Source organism: Camelus ferus, chromosome 18 (genome assembly GCF_009834535.1).
Source record: "Camelus ferus isolate YT-003-E chromosome 18, BCGSAC_Cfer_1.0, whole genome shotgun sequence".
NCBI lineage: Eukaryota > Metazoa > Chordata > Mammalia > Artiodactyla > Camelidae > Camelus > Camelus ferus.
Window position 1 is genome coordinate 29487163 of NC_045713.1, and position 17195 is coordinate 29504357.

The 17195-nt window shown below is 49.4% G+C and overlaps 1 protein-coding gene and 1 long non-coding RNA gene across 3 annotated transcripts in view; one reads left to right on the forward strand and one right to left on the reverse strand.

Annotated features, from left to right (window-relative positions):
- The window catches only part of EMP2 (epithelial membrane protein 2), a 35301-nt gene that overhangs the window by 5134 nt on the left and 12972 nt on the right, over positions 1 to 17195 (forward strand). Inside the window, exon 1 of one of the 2 annotated variants that reach the window (XM_032460814.1) lies at positions 14295 to 14437. The exons of the other annotated variant lie outside the window; for it this stretch is intronic. Within the exon in view, the coding sequence (XP_032316705.1) occupies positions 14407 to 14437 (31 nt within the window). The 5' untranslated portion in view covers positions 14295 to 14406. Of the gene's footprint in view, positions 1 to 14294; positions 14438 to 17195 lie in introns of those variants that run through there. 2 annotated transcript variants of the gene reach the window in all.
- On the reverse strand, positions 14220 to 16378 carry LOC116657594. Its single transcript, XR_004312759.1, has 3 exons — positions 16064 to 16378; positions 14739 to 14803; positions 14220 to 14357 (listed from the first exon to the last, which is right to left on the reverse strand). It is a non-coding gene; the product is annotated as an uncharacterized LOC116657594 (long non-coding RNA).

Genomic DNA, 17195 nt, shown 5'->3' on the forward strand with positions numbered 1-17195 from the left:
CGATATATTGATGTACATGGAAGTGGCTTGAGTTGTTTGTGGTTTGCTTGAACCAAAGGAAAGCCGAGGGAGGGGCTGGCTTGCCCACTTTCGTCCTGATGGGTGTTATTGTGCGACTCTGTGCAGTGAGCTGTGTAGGCAAAGGGGGATCCCTTTCTTCAAAGGAGGCTACAGTCCAGCAAAGAGGATGATGAGTCCAAGGATGTATGCACCAGGACCGGGGTCATGAGATGGGGTTTCAGGGAAGCCTGTGTGGTGGGGTGCAAGGGTATCCTTAAGGCTATAGGACTGGAGATGGGCTTAGAAGAGTCCCTAGAATTTTTCCGAGCAGCAGTGGTTCCAGGTATGCAGAAGGGAACATCGAGAGAAAAGGCAGAGGTTGCAAGCAAAAGCCCTGCTTGAGAAGCAGGGAGTGTCCAGTTTGCCTGCCGTGCAGGTCGCAGGAAGGGAGGGCAGGGCTGGGATATAGAGCTGGGAGGGCAGAGGTGAAGGGGCTTCCCTCCACATCCCGATGACCCCGGCTAGGATGTAAGGTTCACACAGCAATGATGGAACGAAAAAGAGAGAGAGAAAGGAAAAAAGTGGAAGTAACCTAGAAGCAACCTAAATATCCATCAATCATGCTATGGAGTATTTTATGGAGACATTAAAAAGAACGACGTTCAAGGTGGGTGGGAGCAGGCAAAATAGGTGAAGGGGATTAAGAGGTATGAACCACCAGCTGTACAATAAAGAAGCCATGAGGGTGTAAGATACTGAACTTACCACGGTGATCGTTTCCTGATGCGCACAAACGTCAGATCACTACGTTGTGCACCTAAAACTAACATACCGTACCTCAACTGTATTTTCAATTAAATGCCAATATAGAAAGATCTATAAGACATCGTTGAATTTTAAAAAAGAGAAAGTAGCAAAACAAAATGTGGAAAAATAGGCTACTTATATAAAAACAAACAAGACCTGTAATTCCCATGACCTTGTATGTATTACGTAGACACAAGAAAAGGGTTTGGAAGGACATGTCAGAATCAATTAGTGTGGCTGCCCATGGGGAGAGGGAGAGAAGGGAGTGGGCAAAGGGACTCCAGTCTTGTCTTCAATGGAGAGAATATCTTCTCGGGTATGGGTGTACCTGAAGTTCCATAATAATGAAAGAGTCTTCCCTGAATCGGGTAAGCAGTGTGAGTTTTGTAGGTTTTGGGGTGGGGAGCTTAAGGAGATGGGGGACGTGGTGGAGGCACGGTGAATGGAGTCTAGGTGGGGGCTGTGCAGTAATCCAGGAAAACGTTCATAGGGATTTAACTCAGGAGGTGCCATCCAGCCCCCGTGGAACATTCCCCTTGGACCATCCCTTTGAGGATGTTCTGTGGGTGTGGTGAGTTTCCTGCCTGGGTGCTATGAACAGTGATTCGGAGACGGGGCAATGTGAGTACATTCAGGATGTGTCAATAGGGCCATTATGCATATAGCCAGAGAAAACTCTAATTCGAAAAGACACATGCACTCCAGTATTCATAGCAGCACTGTTTACAACAGCCAAGACCTGGAAGCAACCTAAATGTCCACTGACAGATGACTGGATAAAGAGACTGTGGTGTACTTATACAATGGAATACTACTCAGTGATAAAAAAGAATACAATAATGCCATTTGCAGCAATATGGATGGACCTGGAGATGGTCATTCTAAATAAAGGAAGTCAGAAAGAGAAAGAAGAATGCCATATGATATCACTCATATGTGGAATCTAAAAAAAAAAAAAAAAAAGAAAGAAAAAAGAGGACAGTAATGAACTCATCTACAAAACAGAAACAGACTTAGACACGGTAAACAATTTTATGGTTACCGGGGGAAAAGGGATGGGAAGGGATACATTTGGGAGTTTGAGATTTGCAAATGATAATCACTATATATAAAAATAGATAAAAACAAATTTCTTCTGTATAGCACAGGGAACTATACTCAATATCTCGTAATAACCTTTAATGGAAAAGAATATGAAAACGAATATATGTATATATATTATGCTGTACACCAGAAACTGACACATTGTAACTGACTGTACCTCAACTTAAAAAAATTAATTAATTAAAAAAAACCAAAAAACCAGCCATCTGCATCCTCTTGAAACAATCCCAGTCCTTTGGGCCAAGAAACTTCCTTTGCTGCAGATGTGCTGGTGGGTGTCTTGGATGCCAGCATTCTCCCTCTAGAGTCAGCCATCTCAGCCCTGAGAGTCCTGGACCACACGAGGGTCCTTTTCCCTCCATAGCCAGGACACAGAGAATAGAACTTACGTCAACGCCCTACCCCCTGCAGGTCAAAGCCGTCTTGATTCCCTTGTTTCAGGTGTGTGTGGATGGAAGAAAGACGTTCTACCCTGTCTAAACCGTCCAAACCATCATCACTTCCATTACTTCTGCTGGGGTTTGTTTAAGGGAGGCAGGGGCTCCTGGTGCAGGGACCCAATCCGCTGAGCTCACCAGGGTACCTCCAGCATCCAGCACAGAACCAAGTGTGCAGTAGGTGCTCCATCAACGTCTCAGCTGTGTGAGTCGCTGAGAGAGGGCTTCCTCCTGGAGTCCCTGGCTTCCTGTTTTTCAGCAGACCCCAGGGAGCAGTCACAGAAGGGAGGCCCCTACGCCTTGGAGAGAGGAGCCAGCGGGAGGCTGCAGGGGGTGCGGAGGGAAGGAGGGAGGGAGGGCTTGAGGCAGCTGCCCCCTCCCCCTCCTGCACTTGGCTCTGCCCGGAGCAGCATCAGTCCCAACATCCCTTTGTTGTCACTGTGACACGGGGTCACATTCTTCTAGGCCAGAACCCAAAACAGGCTTAAACGCTGGCACGCCCAGAGTGTGGTCTCCACACACACAGGCATTTGGACATGATTTCTATGGCACAGAGGCAAGGTTAAAAACAGTTAACATGCTCGTATTTAAAGTGTATTAGTAAAAATGTCAGTCACTTGGCAAGTGATACTGATTTTCCATTTATGGTATAACACACAGTTAAGAGTTAATCTAGTTGAGCTAATGTGTTTTAAAGACAGTTATGGGCAACGAATAGTACAGGTGGTACCCAGACAGGGCAGAAGTGATAAGGGTGATGCTGTTGACACCGTGGGTGCCCCACCCAGGCCTCCTTTGCTGGGTGATGTGCCCACACCCAGCTGCGGTGAGCACTGGCTGCTTAAGACACACAGCTTCCCTTTCTCCTGGGAATTTCGAGAAGCCCCTCACCTGGAGATGCCTGGGAAGTTGTGCTCCCCATAACCCTGGCTTGTGGCCCCAGGTGGGTCCCAGAACTGGCCTGAGCCCACCTCCCCTGCCACACCCTCTCCCGTGTCTGTCTCCGGTGCTTTTTCTGCAGTTTCCCGCAGGGGATGATGAGCTTTGGAATAGTCCTGCTCCTGCACTCCAAGGAGAATGCTTAGCGCACGAGATTCCCCAGGGAGAGGGGGATGCTCAGCCTTCGTCACAAGTGAGCTCCTCTCACTGGAGACTCTCCTGGTCACCACCCCCTCACAGCTCTGGCGCTTCCTGCTGAGGCCTGAGTGAGCTTCCTGGAGAGCTCCTGAAGGTCACCATCCCTCACACCACCGTGTGCCAGGCACTGTGCTGTGCCCCGGGGACACAGCAGTGACCAGACAGGCATAAGTCCCTGGCAGGACCTTCCAGTCTAGAGGGAAGAGACAGAAAAAAAGAAGGGACTAGAGATCAAAAAGAAAATAGCAGATGATCTGAGTCAGTCAAAGAAAATCAAACAGGGTCACTTGGATTGGATGGTCTGGGAAGGCTTCTCTGAAGGGGGTGCTTTGGAATTGAGGCTGAGTGAAGAGAAGGAGCCAGTCACCCCCCAGATCTAAGAACTTTCCAGACAGGAAACGGCTTATGACATGCAAACATCCTGGTGCCCTGGGTGGGGGTAGGGAGAAGGAAGGGCACTGCTTGGGGTAAAGACACATCCCAGAGGTTCTCTGTGAGGATCAGGACTGAGTGGCCCATGTGCTCATGTCCTCGTGTAGTGCCTACTGGACGCTCAGGACAGATGGCTGGAAATGGGGTCCCGTGCTCCCCGCCTCTTGGGGTATCCTGGGAAGTGAGGGGCTGGCTCAGTCCCAGCCCGGGGGAGGCTGGTCAGTAGTGGATGTGGGATGGTCACCTCTGGGCCCCGTGGTGGGTGGGGCAGGACTTCTGGCTCAGACCAGCTCCAGGCCCAGCTTCCTGAGACCTGGTTTCTAGCCTCCTTCCCGCCTCAGGGGTCACAGTGCTCCTAGGGGTCCTTGTAGTGTCAGACCCAGGGTGGTGGAGGCATTGAAACACCAGCTCCCAGTGAACTCAGAGCTCCCTCATTTTATTTTTAAAAACCTCTTTCTTAATGAGTTTTTAAAGTGTACAATTCAGTGTATTGGCGTGTATCCACAGATAAGTGCAACCATCACTGCCGTCAGTTTTGGAACGTTTCATCATGGCGAAAAGAAACTCCATACCCTTTAGCTATCAGCCTCCTGTTTTCCCATCCCCCTCAGCCCTGAGTGACCGCGAATCTGCGTTCTGTCTCTATAGATTTGCCTATTCTGGACATTTCATATGAATGGAATCATAGGCTGTGTGATCTTTCGGGTCTGGTTTCTTCCACTTGGAACAATGTCTTCAGGGCCCATCCATTTTGCAGTGTCTACCTGGGCCTCGCTCCTTTTTATGGCCTGATACTACTCTCCTGGGCGGCTCTAACCCATTCATGAGGTGCTGGACGTTTGGGCGGCTTCCACCTGCGACTGTTGTGCACAGTGCTGCTCTAAACACTCGTGCCCGCAAAGTTCCTGTTGGATGTGTGTTTTCACCTCTCTTGGGTGGAGACTCAGGAGTAGTATTGCTGGGTGCTGTGATAGCTCTGTGTTTAGTCATTTGAGGACCAGCCGGACCGTTTTCCAAAGCAGCCGCATCATTTTACGTTTCCACGAGCCGTGGATGAGGGCTCTGGTTTCTCAGCTTTCCCCGGTTTTAATTCAGTGCCCAGTCTGGTCCTCGTGTCTGGTTCCTAAGAAGCTTCCAGTAGTGGAATTCCTCTAGGTCTCGAGCAGGTTGCTGGGGACCAGGGCTCCTGGGTCTGAACGAGGCCCCTCCAGAGGTTCTGGGACAGGCTGAGAGGGCTTGGGGATGGAGGGAAGGGATGAAGGGCACCTGCTCCACGGTTCCCTGGACGAGGACCACTTAAGAGAGAATTCGAGTCAGGGGAAGACAGAGCCCTCTGTAAGGCTGTTTTCCTGCACGATGCTGGAGTGTTTTAGGTGGTACTGGATACAACATTAAATGACATTAAATTGCTCAGTGAGAAACTGGTTCCCTTTGCAAGTGTCTTTCAGTTCTTCTGATTCCATCACGAGGACGACACATCTGACTCTAATTTTCCTTCTTTAACCAGACAGAGCAGGTCTTCACTTAGCCCCTGGTGGACAACAGCATCGAACCAGAATTTGTGAACTTTGCTGGGGGTGCCTATTAATTTTCATCTTCAATCTCTGTGGCAGGTCAGTGCTGATTTTCCATTTCCAAGGAACCAGATTTCTTTTTGAAGTACATGTATTTCTGTTAAAGAGTGGGCTTATTTAGAGACAAATACGAGGTCACATCTCACAGTGGTCCTCAGGAAGGTGGTCGGCCAACAACTGAAGTTCAGAAAACCTCTTCCCATGTTTAGGGCCCAATAATTTGGTGCTGTGTCGGGAAGTGGTGAGGTCTCCAGTCCCAGGGCCGGTACAAATGGAAACTGGTTGCTATAAAAAATAATCCAGGCAGAGGCTGTGGGGAGGGGCGGCTCTACATGAGCACACAGCGCCTCTCAGCTGAGACTGCATGAGTCTGCGATTCTCATTGTGTCGGATCAGTTTCCCGATTCCACGGCTGGACAGTGTCATAAGTGGCAGATGCGACATCGTCAGAGATGCCCCAGCTGGAAGGGCAGGAGGTTTAGGGGGGCTGCCTTCCTTTCCACTGGGGCAACCGCACAGCCCCCCGGGGCATGCTGGTGGGAAGGTGTTACAGTGTGATTCCAGGTTTATGGGGAAGACTCCCCAGCTGGCTCTGCATCTGCCTGGTCTTGAGTGTTTAACAGCGGGCATCCCTTCCTGGTGGTGCAGACCCCCTAGCTAAAGGGCATGGCCTGCCAGCTCTCAGGTTAGTGAGTCCGTATGGGCTGGATACCCCAATGGAAAGATGCTGTATTAGGCAGGGTTCTCTAAGAAACAAAACCAATAGGATGGATATGTGTGTGTGTGTGTGTGTGAGAGAGAGAGAGAGAGAGACAGACAGACAGACACACACGCACACACACAATTATTTATTGTAAGGAATTGGCCCATGCAATTATGAAGGATATCAGGTCCAAAACCAGCAGGGTAGGCTGACAGGGCTGGGGACCCGGGGAAGAGGTATGTTGCAGTTCAGGTTTGAGGACCGCTCGGGGGAAATCAGTGTTTTGTTCTATTTGGGCCTTCAACTCATTGGCTGAGGCCCACCCACATTATGAAGGGCAATCTGCTTTCCTCAAAGCCCGCTGATTTCAGTGTTAATCTCATCCAAAGCATCCTCACAGATACCCCAGCCAAATGTTCATGGGAAATGGATGATCACGGATGCTTTATTAGGTGGGCCAGACACACAGCATGAAGTAAGATAGAGTACCTTTTAAATCACTGCCTTTTAAATTCCCTTCCAACCCTCCAAGGAGAAAAGCTCATTTTTGTGCTAATCTGTCTTTCATAAAACTTCCCAGACACGTGTGACATCCTGCTTCAGCAAAGAGAGAGAGAGCTGGCCTTGGACTCAGTCTTCTGCAGCAACAGTTTTTAGCTGGGATTGAATAACATTTTTCTGTTTCCATTGTATTCCTGTTTTCCAGCACCCTCTATTTATGGCAGGCAACTGCTAACTTTCCATTTCAGCTGTGATACAAGGTTTCCTTTTATAAAGATGTAAGTTTAAAAAGCGAATAGGCTCCTAGTGACCCTGCTGGTGCACAGATATTCCCAAGATTCTGCACGTGGTGCAGGAATGACTGATTCTGGGAAACACTGACGTGAGCACAGTGAGGACGGTGCCTGAAATATCCCCTCACCGTCCACACGCCCTGAGCTGCCTGTTGTGTGTTTGTACTTCTCCCCTGGAGACAGCTGGCTGGCTTATTTCCACTTGGTGACTGCCACCCGAGAGTAGGGGCAGTGGACGAGGGGAGAATGTAGGCCCTGTGGGGAGGGGAAAGGTTTAAGGGTGGCAGTTCTAAGAAAGTCCTTGACCATGAAGCTGGCCTTGATTGTTGCACATACATAGCACTTGTTTTGTGCCAGATGCTGTTCTAAGCACTTTCACTCTGTTAACTCCCGGTGGTGCTAGGAGGTAGGCATACCATTGACATCCCCATTGTACAGATGAGGAAACTGAGGCACTGAGTTGTTAGGCTGCAAGGCTGCAGTCCAGCCTGGGTCTGTCTGTGCTCCTCTGTGTTTTGCACGTATTACTTCCTGCTTGTCTCCTCCCCTTCATCACCTTCGTGTGTTAACCTCATGGAGGTGGAGGCCTGGCTTCCTGGTTCCGGGGCTCCTTGGGTCTGGCTGAGTTATAGGTATTGAGTCCCAGCCCCTAACTTGCTGGCAAAATTCATCCACAGAAATGACAGTTTAAGAAAGAATGAGAAGGCTGTTAGAGTGAGCGCCACTGATCTCCTGGGGATAACTTGGAAGTCACTAATACCAGGTGCTCTGGAAAGGAAAGAACATGCCTAGCCTAACGGCTGTGAGGACAGCAAACACCCTGAGCCTGACACCGGCCTCACCCCAGCCACCTAATCCAAATCCACCTCAGCCCCAGGCTGACAGGTTGTGCGCCTGCAGGTACCAGTCTTCTTTGGGCTAAGGTGTGGGTTTGCTGGGTGGCATAATTACAGACAGCTCCTTGGATGACAGCAGCCAACAGGGAGCTCTTTAATCGACGGGGTCATACAGAAGTCATTGGCAAAGTGGTGGTTATTGGCTCTTCTGCAGAAGCTGTGCAAACCAGCAGACATTCAGCCTATGTTTGCTGAGTAACCTTGGGGATGAGTAAGACATGGTTTCTGTCCTTGGGGAACTCTGAATCTAACAACACAGTTTCCCCTGTATCAGTTAGCTCTTGCTGTGTAACGAACAATCCCGAAATGCACAGGCACGTCTTGTTTTATTGCCCTTTGCTTGGCTTGTGCTTTGCAGATATTGCAGTTTTTCTTTTTACGAATTAAAGGTTTGTGATCACTCTGCCTTGAGCAAGTCTATTGGTGCCATTTTTCCAACAGCAATTTGCTCACTTTATGTCTCTGTGTCCCAATTTGGTAATTCTCACAATATTTAAAACCTTTCATTATTATTCTACTTGTTATATGACCTGTGATCTTTGATGCTCCTGCTATGACTTGTTGAAGGCTTCAGATGATGGTCAGCAATTTTTATAATAAAGTATTTTAAAATGAAGTTATGTTTTTAAGCCATAATGCTATTGCACACTTAGTAAACTACAGTGTAGTGTAAACATAAGTTTTCTTTTCTTAATTTTATTTTTTATTGAAGTGTGGTTCATTTACAATGTTAGTTTCAGGTGTTCAGCAAAACAATTTAGTTATCCATATATACACATATCTATATAAATGTATTTTCAGATTCTTTGCCATGATAGCTTATTACAAGAAATTGAATATAGTTCCCTGTGCTAGACAGTAGGTCTTTGTTGTTTACCTATTTAACCATAACTTTTCTATGCACTGGGAAGCCAAAAAATTTGTGCAGCTCACTTCATGGTGATACTCGTTTTACTGTGGTGGACTAGAAGGGAGCCTGTGATATCTCCGAGGCTGTAATGGCTTAAAAGAGAAAACATTTATTTATTTAGTTCATGATCCTGCAGGTGCGCCACATGGGCTGGGCTCAGCTGGGCTCTCTCACATGTCTGTGGCCAACTTGTGGGTCAGCTGGGGGCTGGCTGGTCTCGGGTGGCCCTTGCTGGAAAAGCTCACCTGCACCCTGTGTAGTCTCCTACTGTCCAACAGGCCAGGCTGGGCTCGTTCATGGGGTCGCTGAGCAGACAGGGAGCGGAATTGCATGAGGCCTCCTGAGGTCCGGGCTCAGAATTGGCACATTGGTGCTTTTACTGCCTTCTCTTGATAAAAGAAATCGCAAGGACAGCCAGGTTCAGTGGGTGGGGAAGTAGATTCCACCTCTTAAGAGGAGGATTCAATTTGCTGATATTGTGTTAAAACCTTTTGCACGTATGAACATGAGAAATATTGGTCTGTATTTTTCCTGTCCTGGAATATCTTGCCTGGTTTGGGGATCAGGGTAATGCAGGCCTCACAGAATGTGTTGGGAGATATTCCCCCATCTTCGATTTGCTGGAAGAGTACGTGTGGGGCTGATATTGTCCTTCCTTAAATGTTTGGCAGATTTCATTGGCGATGCCGTCTGGGCCTGGAGGTTTCTCTTTGGGAAGCGACTCCAGAGCCTTGATAAATATTTCTTCCTGCTTTTATTGCGAAACTGGAAGGGAAAGTCTGGCTCTATTTCTTGACTTCTTAGTGCTTTAGCCCCTTAAAATCTGGCTCCTTCCTTCCTTCATCCAGCGCATTTATTGAGCACCATCTAAAAACTAGGCACCATTCTAAGTGCTGAGAATACTGACCTGCAGAAACACACCACAGGGGAGGTAGTTAACGCCCAAGTGAACAACTATAATGTTAATATTGGCCCGTTAGAGGTGCTGCTTCGAGAAAAACAAAGAAGGGCTTTAGTTTATGTCACTAAAATTGTTATTACCAAGTTTGCCAATGATTTAATTTTCCATCCTGATGCCTTTTTTTTTCTACTCTCTCCTCTCTTGGCTTTGGGGTCACACCGTCCCCTCCTCTCTCCCAGCCCTTTCTCCCTGGGCAGTATTTCATAGTTACTAGTGGCTTCCTCTCCCATGCACACACCGCATGACATGGGGATTTCTGTTCCTGGCTCCTGTTTTCTCCGGGGTGACAGTGCCGCCCCTATTTCCAGCTGCTCGGATGCATTGCCACCTTTGGGAACCAGACGTTTCTAACACCGCACGAACTGCCTCCCTCATCCTTCAAGTGTGCGCCTCCTGCTCCAAGCCATGCACGTTAGTGGAACCGACACCCACTCTGGGCCCCCAGAATCCGTTGTCCGGCCCCCCGCCCATCACCAGGTCCCGTCGATTCTGCTTTCAGGGAGTCTCTGTCTCTCCCTTCTATCCTTTTCCCAGTTTTTATCTTCATCTGGACCCTCTCTGTTTCTCACCAGGGATGCTCTGACAGCTTCCCCCAGCTCGCCGCCTTCTCATCTCTCCTGACGGTGGAGAGTTTTTCTTCTAGAGGCAGATCTTACTCCTTTCCCGCTTCGGAGCCTCCCCCATCTCCCCGCTGCCTCCAGGAGAACACTCAAACTTCCAAGCCCCATCAAGCTTCTCACCCGGCACAGAGTTCTGGCTCAGCTCCAGGCCCTGCTCAGCTCACACCCTGCTCACACTTGTCATGCTTCTGTGCCTCGGAGCGTCCCGCTCCCTCTGCCTGCAACACCCTGTCCCCATGGCTCTGCCTGGCAAACCGCCCATCCGCTGCTACCCGGCCTGGATGTCACTTCCTCCATGCAGCCGCTGACGCTGCCCACACCCCAGCATGGGGCTCATCACACCTTCCTTTGCGTTCTCACAGCACACATGTCATCAGGTCATGTTTATTTATTTATACGCCCTGTTCTTTCCATACCTGACAGCTCCCCAGGGGACCTGGAGCTTGCCTTACTCACCCATGTGTCACCGGGGCCTGGTACACGGGGGCCTCAACGAATGCTCATTGCCTGAATAACCACTTCCTTTTATTTATTTCTGTAATGGAGGCACTAGGGATAGAACCCAGGACCTTGTGCATGCTAAGCACACGCTCTACCACTGAGCTATTACCCACCCCCTCATAATTGCCCCATTTGAAAACAATGAGTGAGAGCTAGTAAGCTGAAAGCTGGGGTTTGCTAACTGGGTGATGTGGACAAATCTGTCACTTTGACTTCTCGCCTGCAGAATGGGTCCTAGTCTTTGCCCATCCTTACAACAGGGCGGTTCCCTCACTGACAGGTGTTCACCCTGCATGCAGTGAGGGGAGGTGCTTTCCACTTGGAGGACTTGTGGGTGACTTTGTGCTCTTCCGCTGTCCCCAGTGTGCTTCCCAAAGTGTGTCCCACTCTATGGGTCCCAGACTAATGACATATAGCGATGGCCAGCGTCCAAATCCACACATGGCCCCAGGACTTTGAACCGATCTCCTGATCAGGCCATAAGGTAACAGGATCCCAAAAGGGAAAAGAAATTCAGATTTAGGGTGGGCAATATGGTGGTTTCTCTGATGCCAGATGGTCTGAGTTCAAAATCCCAGCTCTAGCCTTTACTAGCTGTGTGATCTTAGGGAATTTGCTTAACCTCTCTGAGTCTCATTTTCTTTATTTATAAAATGAGGCTAATTATGACACCTACATCATAGTGTTTTTGTAAGGAATGAATAAATTAATACAGGTAATGAGCTTAGAACAGTGCCTGGCACATTCCAGGCAGTAAGTGCTGGCTATCATCATTGTGGGTGTAATGGCTGTTATTATTCCTATGGCCTGAAAGGCTCAGGCCTGCACAGGCAGAATCACCCTCAGCGGCTTCTGCCCTGGAGCACTGCCCAATCCCAGAGTCCTGCCTGTTGCCATTTCTGGACAGAGCCAAGCACTGGCTTTGTGCCCAGAAGCCCCAGCCGCAGCGAGTGCGAAGCTGGGCCGCCCAAGGCGAAGGGGCTTCCGCCAGCCCCAGGGCATCTTGGACGCCTGGCCATTCCGGGCTGGCTGGTGTCCAGATACTAGGGCAGGAGGCTGAGCTGACCTCTGCTTTCCTGAAAACAGGCCACAGCCACTGTCCCCTCTGAGTGCTGTGGGCGGTGGGGGGTGGTGGTGGTGCTGGGTTCCAGCCAGCCAGGGGGAGAACCACCAGCTCCAGAGTGGGCCTTGGATTCCCGTGTGGCCTGAGTGATGGCTTACCAGTTGGCCTCCCCCAGGGCTCCGTGCCCAGAGCCTCCCTGGCCCCCTGAGCTGGACCTCTGGGTGGAGCACTCCCGGGTGGGGGGATCCAGCCCCAACTTCCGGACGCCAAACATCTCAGGCCTGTTTTGGAAGGCTCCACACCTCACGATTGTCCTTTTGCTTATAATTCCGGGAAAAGGCTCCAACTCCGCTGAGAATGGGCCGTGGTTTAAATTGTTGGAAGAGCTCCCGAGGGTGAGAATAGAACCGAGTGGGCCGAGTGGTCATCTTCACAGCGTGTTCTCTCCCTGCGGGAAGCCGCTGGCTCCCTCGCTCGCTCCCCTGTGCGCAGCGGAGCGTGTGCCAAAGCAGCTGCCTGGTCACAGCAGCCCGCAGGGGCTGGGGCACCCTGCGGCGGGGGCTGTGTTTTTATGAAGGGAAGATGGGGGGGGACCCCCACACTGCCCGTGGGCAGGTCCTCTGGCCTCCTCTTAACCTGTAAGACCCTGCTGGTGACGTCCCACCATCAATGACAGACCGCGTGTTGCTTCTCGGGGAGGGAGGACCAGTGAGTCAGCAGCAGGACTTTTCCACACCCAGTGAGAGCTAGACGGGCAGTGCACACACACACACACACACACACACACACACACACACACACACACACTCTTCAAACAAACATTGGACCAAGGTAGAGCCGGACAGAACCTTGACTTAGGAGGCAGTGGGGAGATGCCAGTCCCTGTTTGTTATCTGAGGTCTAGATGGGCATTTCTGAGGGTACCATCCCTTATCTCAAACCATCAGCCTTTCTTTTTCTTTTTCTTGTTTTTTTTTTTTTTTAACCATCAGCCTTTAGAACTTGAAATTCACTGAACCACAAATGCTCCATTCTGTGTGCAGAATTTCCATAGCCCCACCTGCATCTCCCATAGCCCACCCTCCTCCCACCCCTCCTCACTCCCGTTCTGATGCCCAGAGGATGCTGGCTCCTGCTCAGGGGAGCCCATTTGCTGCTTCTCCTATTCCAGCTACTGATTCTTTCTCCTTTAAAAAAAAAAAATATATATATATATATATATATATATATATATATATATATATATATATAAATATATAAAAATAAAACCTTAGGTTTGACTATCCTGTGTTCTATAGTATTTTCTATTATTATTTTTATGGGTATTTTAGAGAATGGGGAGTATTTAGGCCTTCAGTCTGAAAATATTATCACCATGGTGCACTAAGTCAAGGTGGGGGAGTCCAGATGCTGTACCCTGCAAAGTCCAGCTGAGTTTCCGGGTGGGAAGGGGGCACATTGAAATAAATTTAGAAAACAGAACTGAGTCCATTCTACTGTGTCTGAATAAATCCTTTTAGTGATCGAGGAAAAACTCTGTCCAAAGTCCAAACCAATCTCAGAGTAGATCAATAAAGGCAACACAGGGCTCAGTGGGCCAGGGAGCTAATAGGATTAAAAATGCAAGAAACTCTATTTTTAGTACAAATGAAGACTAAAGCGTAGTTTTTAATCAAGCTGTCTCTTAATTAGACCAGTCACATCTCAACTTCAGCTAATGGCCCGGGCAGAGAGACGCTGCCTTCCCTAATCCCCACTGCCTGGTGCAAAGCTTGAGGGAAATCCAGCCAAAGGTGAAGGAGACAAAGATGACCTGATGCAGCCTGCGCACTCTCGCCTGATTTTAACTAGGCCGCCATGTGATTTTCGTTAGGCCCTGAGCATGGGAGCAGAAAAGGGGGTAGTAGGGAAAAGGTCCTGGATTTGGAGTCGGAAAACCAGGGCTTAGAGTCCCAGCTCTGTGAACTTTGGCATATCACGTGAAGCCTTTGTGAGCCTCAGTCTTTCATCTGTAAAATGGGGATAATGCTACCTTGCTCTGCCAGCTTCACAGGTTTGACATGCAGATGCAACACAAGACGCTGTGTAAACTGCAGCTCGACCTTTAATCATGAGGAATCTCATTTCATGTGGGACGACCCCTCTGGGCACCCCTCCCGCCGTCCCCAAGGATCTGCTTTATCTCCTGCGTGTCTTGAGTATGCTGGCTCCTGTGCCCTGGTCACAGCGAGGAGCAAATTTGCTGGTCTTTCCTGAAGAATGTTTGTCTTGCTTATCTTGGGACAGCAGCAGCTGCTGAGGACAGGAGAGGACAGAGTTGGAAGAGAGGGACTGGCTGGAGATGGTACACTGCGGAGGATGAGCCTAATCACAGGCTTGTAGCGTGCATTGCTTTGCATCTGGGGTTCTGCAGAAGTCCTGGAATGATAAGAAATTTGAAAAGAACTGAAGAAACTGGGGAAGAGAGATGGAGCCACAGAGAGAGCCGGGAAGAGGCAGTAAGTGTTGCTAGGGAAAAGAAGAGTTTTAAGAAAAAAGCACAATCATAGTACACTATTTGGCTCTGCAGTGTGCAGCATTTACACGGTCACAGTGTACCGGGCAATTACTGATGTGACTATGACAAGCCTGTATTGGGATGATGGGAGCAGGAAGATGGAGGGTTAGGGTTAGGGTTAGTGTATGAATATTGCTTGGACATATAGAACTACGGTGGAAAAACAGCTGAAAGGGTTAACAGTGATTGCATCCAGGGATCAGGACTGGGGTAGGGCAGAGACTGTGGTTTTCGTCCTATACCTTTTGTTCTATTATCTTCTTTTTCTCTTAATCATCACATGTATTACGTAGATCAAAACATATTTCTAAAAGAGAAGTTCGGCAGATCATAAGACTTTGATTTCTAGACAGGAACTTGAAAAGCTCATCCAGTACAATCTCCCGCCTTCAGACAGGTGACCGCCCCAACCCAGGTGGCCTTTCAGAATGTCCCGCTCAGCCCCTGAGGAAATCACCAAAGGGAAAACAACGTGGTTTGCACTGCTTGGTGAAAACTGTGCTTGAAAGTGCCAGAGGCCTTGGGGAAATGCTCATTGACTATTGAAATATTGTCGTGCGCCCTCTGCAGGACCTCCCACTGAGGTCAGAAGGGCAGTTGGAGTGGGGGCCCGGGAGGCCCTCAGTCCTGCTCTTGCTCCTGCTCTGCTGTGGGATCTGAGTGAGTCATGGCCCTTTCTGGCCTCGGTTCCCGCCTCTGCACAATCAGGGCTTTGAGTTTTCCCAGGGCCTCTCCAGTTCTACACTTCTGGAACTGTAAGTGACAGCGAATAGCTTTCCGTGAACTGGGCGCAGCAGGGAACAGAAGCGTATGGATAACAAACGAGTGAACGAGTAAGATACTTCCAGACAGTGAAAATCCTCTGCAGAAAATAACCCGGGGGAATGGGATGGTCCTGACGACAGCCAGTGCGGGGGGCATGGCTACTGGGGGATCAGGGATGCTTCTTGGAGGAGCGGATGCTTGAGCTGAGACCAGGGCAGTGTGAGAGAGCCAGCTGAGGGTGGAAGAGACACTGAGTGACCTTCAGGGAGCTCTGCTCCAAGGAACTGAGACCAGGCCCAGCCAGCAGAGCGCTGAAGCCCACAAGGACTTCAAGGGGAGGCAAGAGGGATCAGCATTCAGTGTGACATTTTGGGAAGGGAAAATAAACTTCTGTGAATGGCAAAGATACATTTGATGCCACCCTGGGATTGGTGGGCCAACCTTCATCCAACATCTAGCCCAGGGAGCTGTCTGCTCCTCAGTGTCTCCAGAGAGGGTCCACAGAGTCCTTGGTGCAGGAGTAAGACATGGGACGGAGAGAGCACCTCTGGGAGGACCCCTGGGGATGGCAGAGGCCAGAATTATACTTCTGGGCGAGCTCAAGGGTGTTACTAACTCAAAACACACGACATCAAGGCTTCTCCACTCACCAACCCAGGCTATGCATAACAATTGGGCCAATACTTTACATCCTTTGAAGACCCTCTGAAGGTCAAGGCTTGCACAGCAATAACAGTATCCAGTATGCTTTGCAGTATATTAAACTTGACTTGAAAGTTTAAAAGAAGTTAAACATACTTACCCTTTGACCCAGCACCCCTACTTCTAGGAGTCTGCCCCTCAGAAATATCAACACAAGCATGCAAAGAAATAAGTGCAAAGATGTTCACTGCAGTGTAGTCTGGAGTAGCAAAAGGTCTGGAAGCACCCTCAGTGGCCATCAGTGGGGAACTAGGAGATGGTGGCATAGCCACCCAGTGGACCACCTGCAGCCACGGCAAGAATGAGGTCGATTCACGTGCTGGAAAGGAATGATCTCTGAGGGATATTATCAGGTGAGAAAAGCTGGGTTGGAGGCTCAGCTCCACACTCCTGTCTCCCACGAGCCCTGGACTCCTCTCCCCCAACCAAGGGAAGTTTGAGCTCTAGGGGACAGACACACTCACTCCCTAGTCTAAGGAGAAGGTGAGGGGAAGGACAAAGTGCTGGGAGGTAGCCTGTCAATGGCTGAGCTCTACCAATCCAGAAAGTGGACACTGGATGCCCCCTCCAATCAGGATCGAAGGAGTGAGTGAGGGGCGGAACTTGAGGCCGGAAGTGTTACCCAAGTGCAGCTCCCTCCACGGGGAAACCTGAACAGGGGGAATAAGTGTTCCCACCTAACAAATATTTCCAGAAGGATGTGCAGGAAACTGGGAAGGAAGGGAACTTGAAGAGTGGGTCAGGGATAGTGGTGAAGGGAGACTTCTTTTGATATAGAGATGCAAAGGTAAAGGGTCATTTTTAGTCCCTCTTAAAGTTTCATGGAGTCTCTTCTACTTATGAATAATTTCCTCCAAATTTCCTGCTGAGGTCACTGAGCAGAGCCTTATGTCTGCAAGTTCCATTGTTGATTTACCCCGTTTTGTTTTTCACTGGGGATCTGAACTGCAGGCATCATCACAGGAGAGAACCAAGTAGGTGACATTAACTTCCTTATTCCCCAATTTAACTGGATGCCTAATAGGGTAAACCCATACGTAGCCACCCTTGTGTGCCCCTAGACTTCTAAAAAAATTCTTTGTTGGGGGTGGTAATTAGGTTATTTATTTATTAATGGAGGTACTGGGGATTGAACCCATGACCTTGTGCATACTAGGCACGCACTCTACCACTGAGCTAGACCCTCTCCCCACCCCTAGACTTTTCGCTCACACTAGGCTCAAGATCTTACT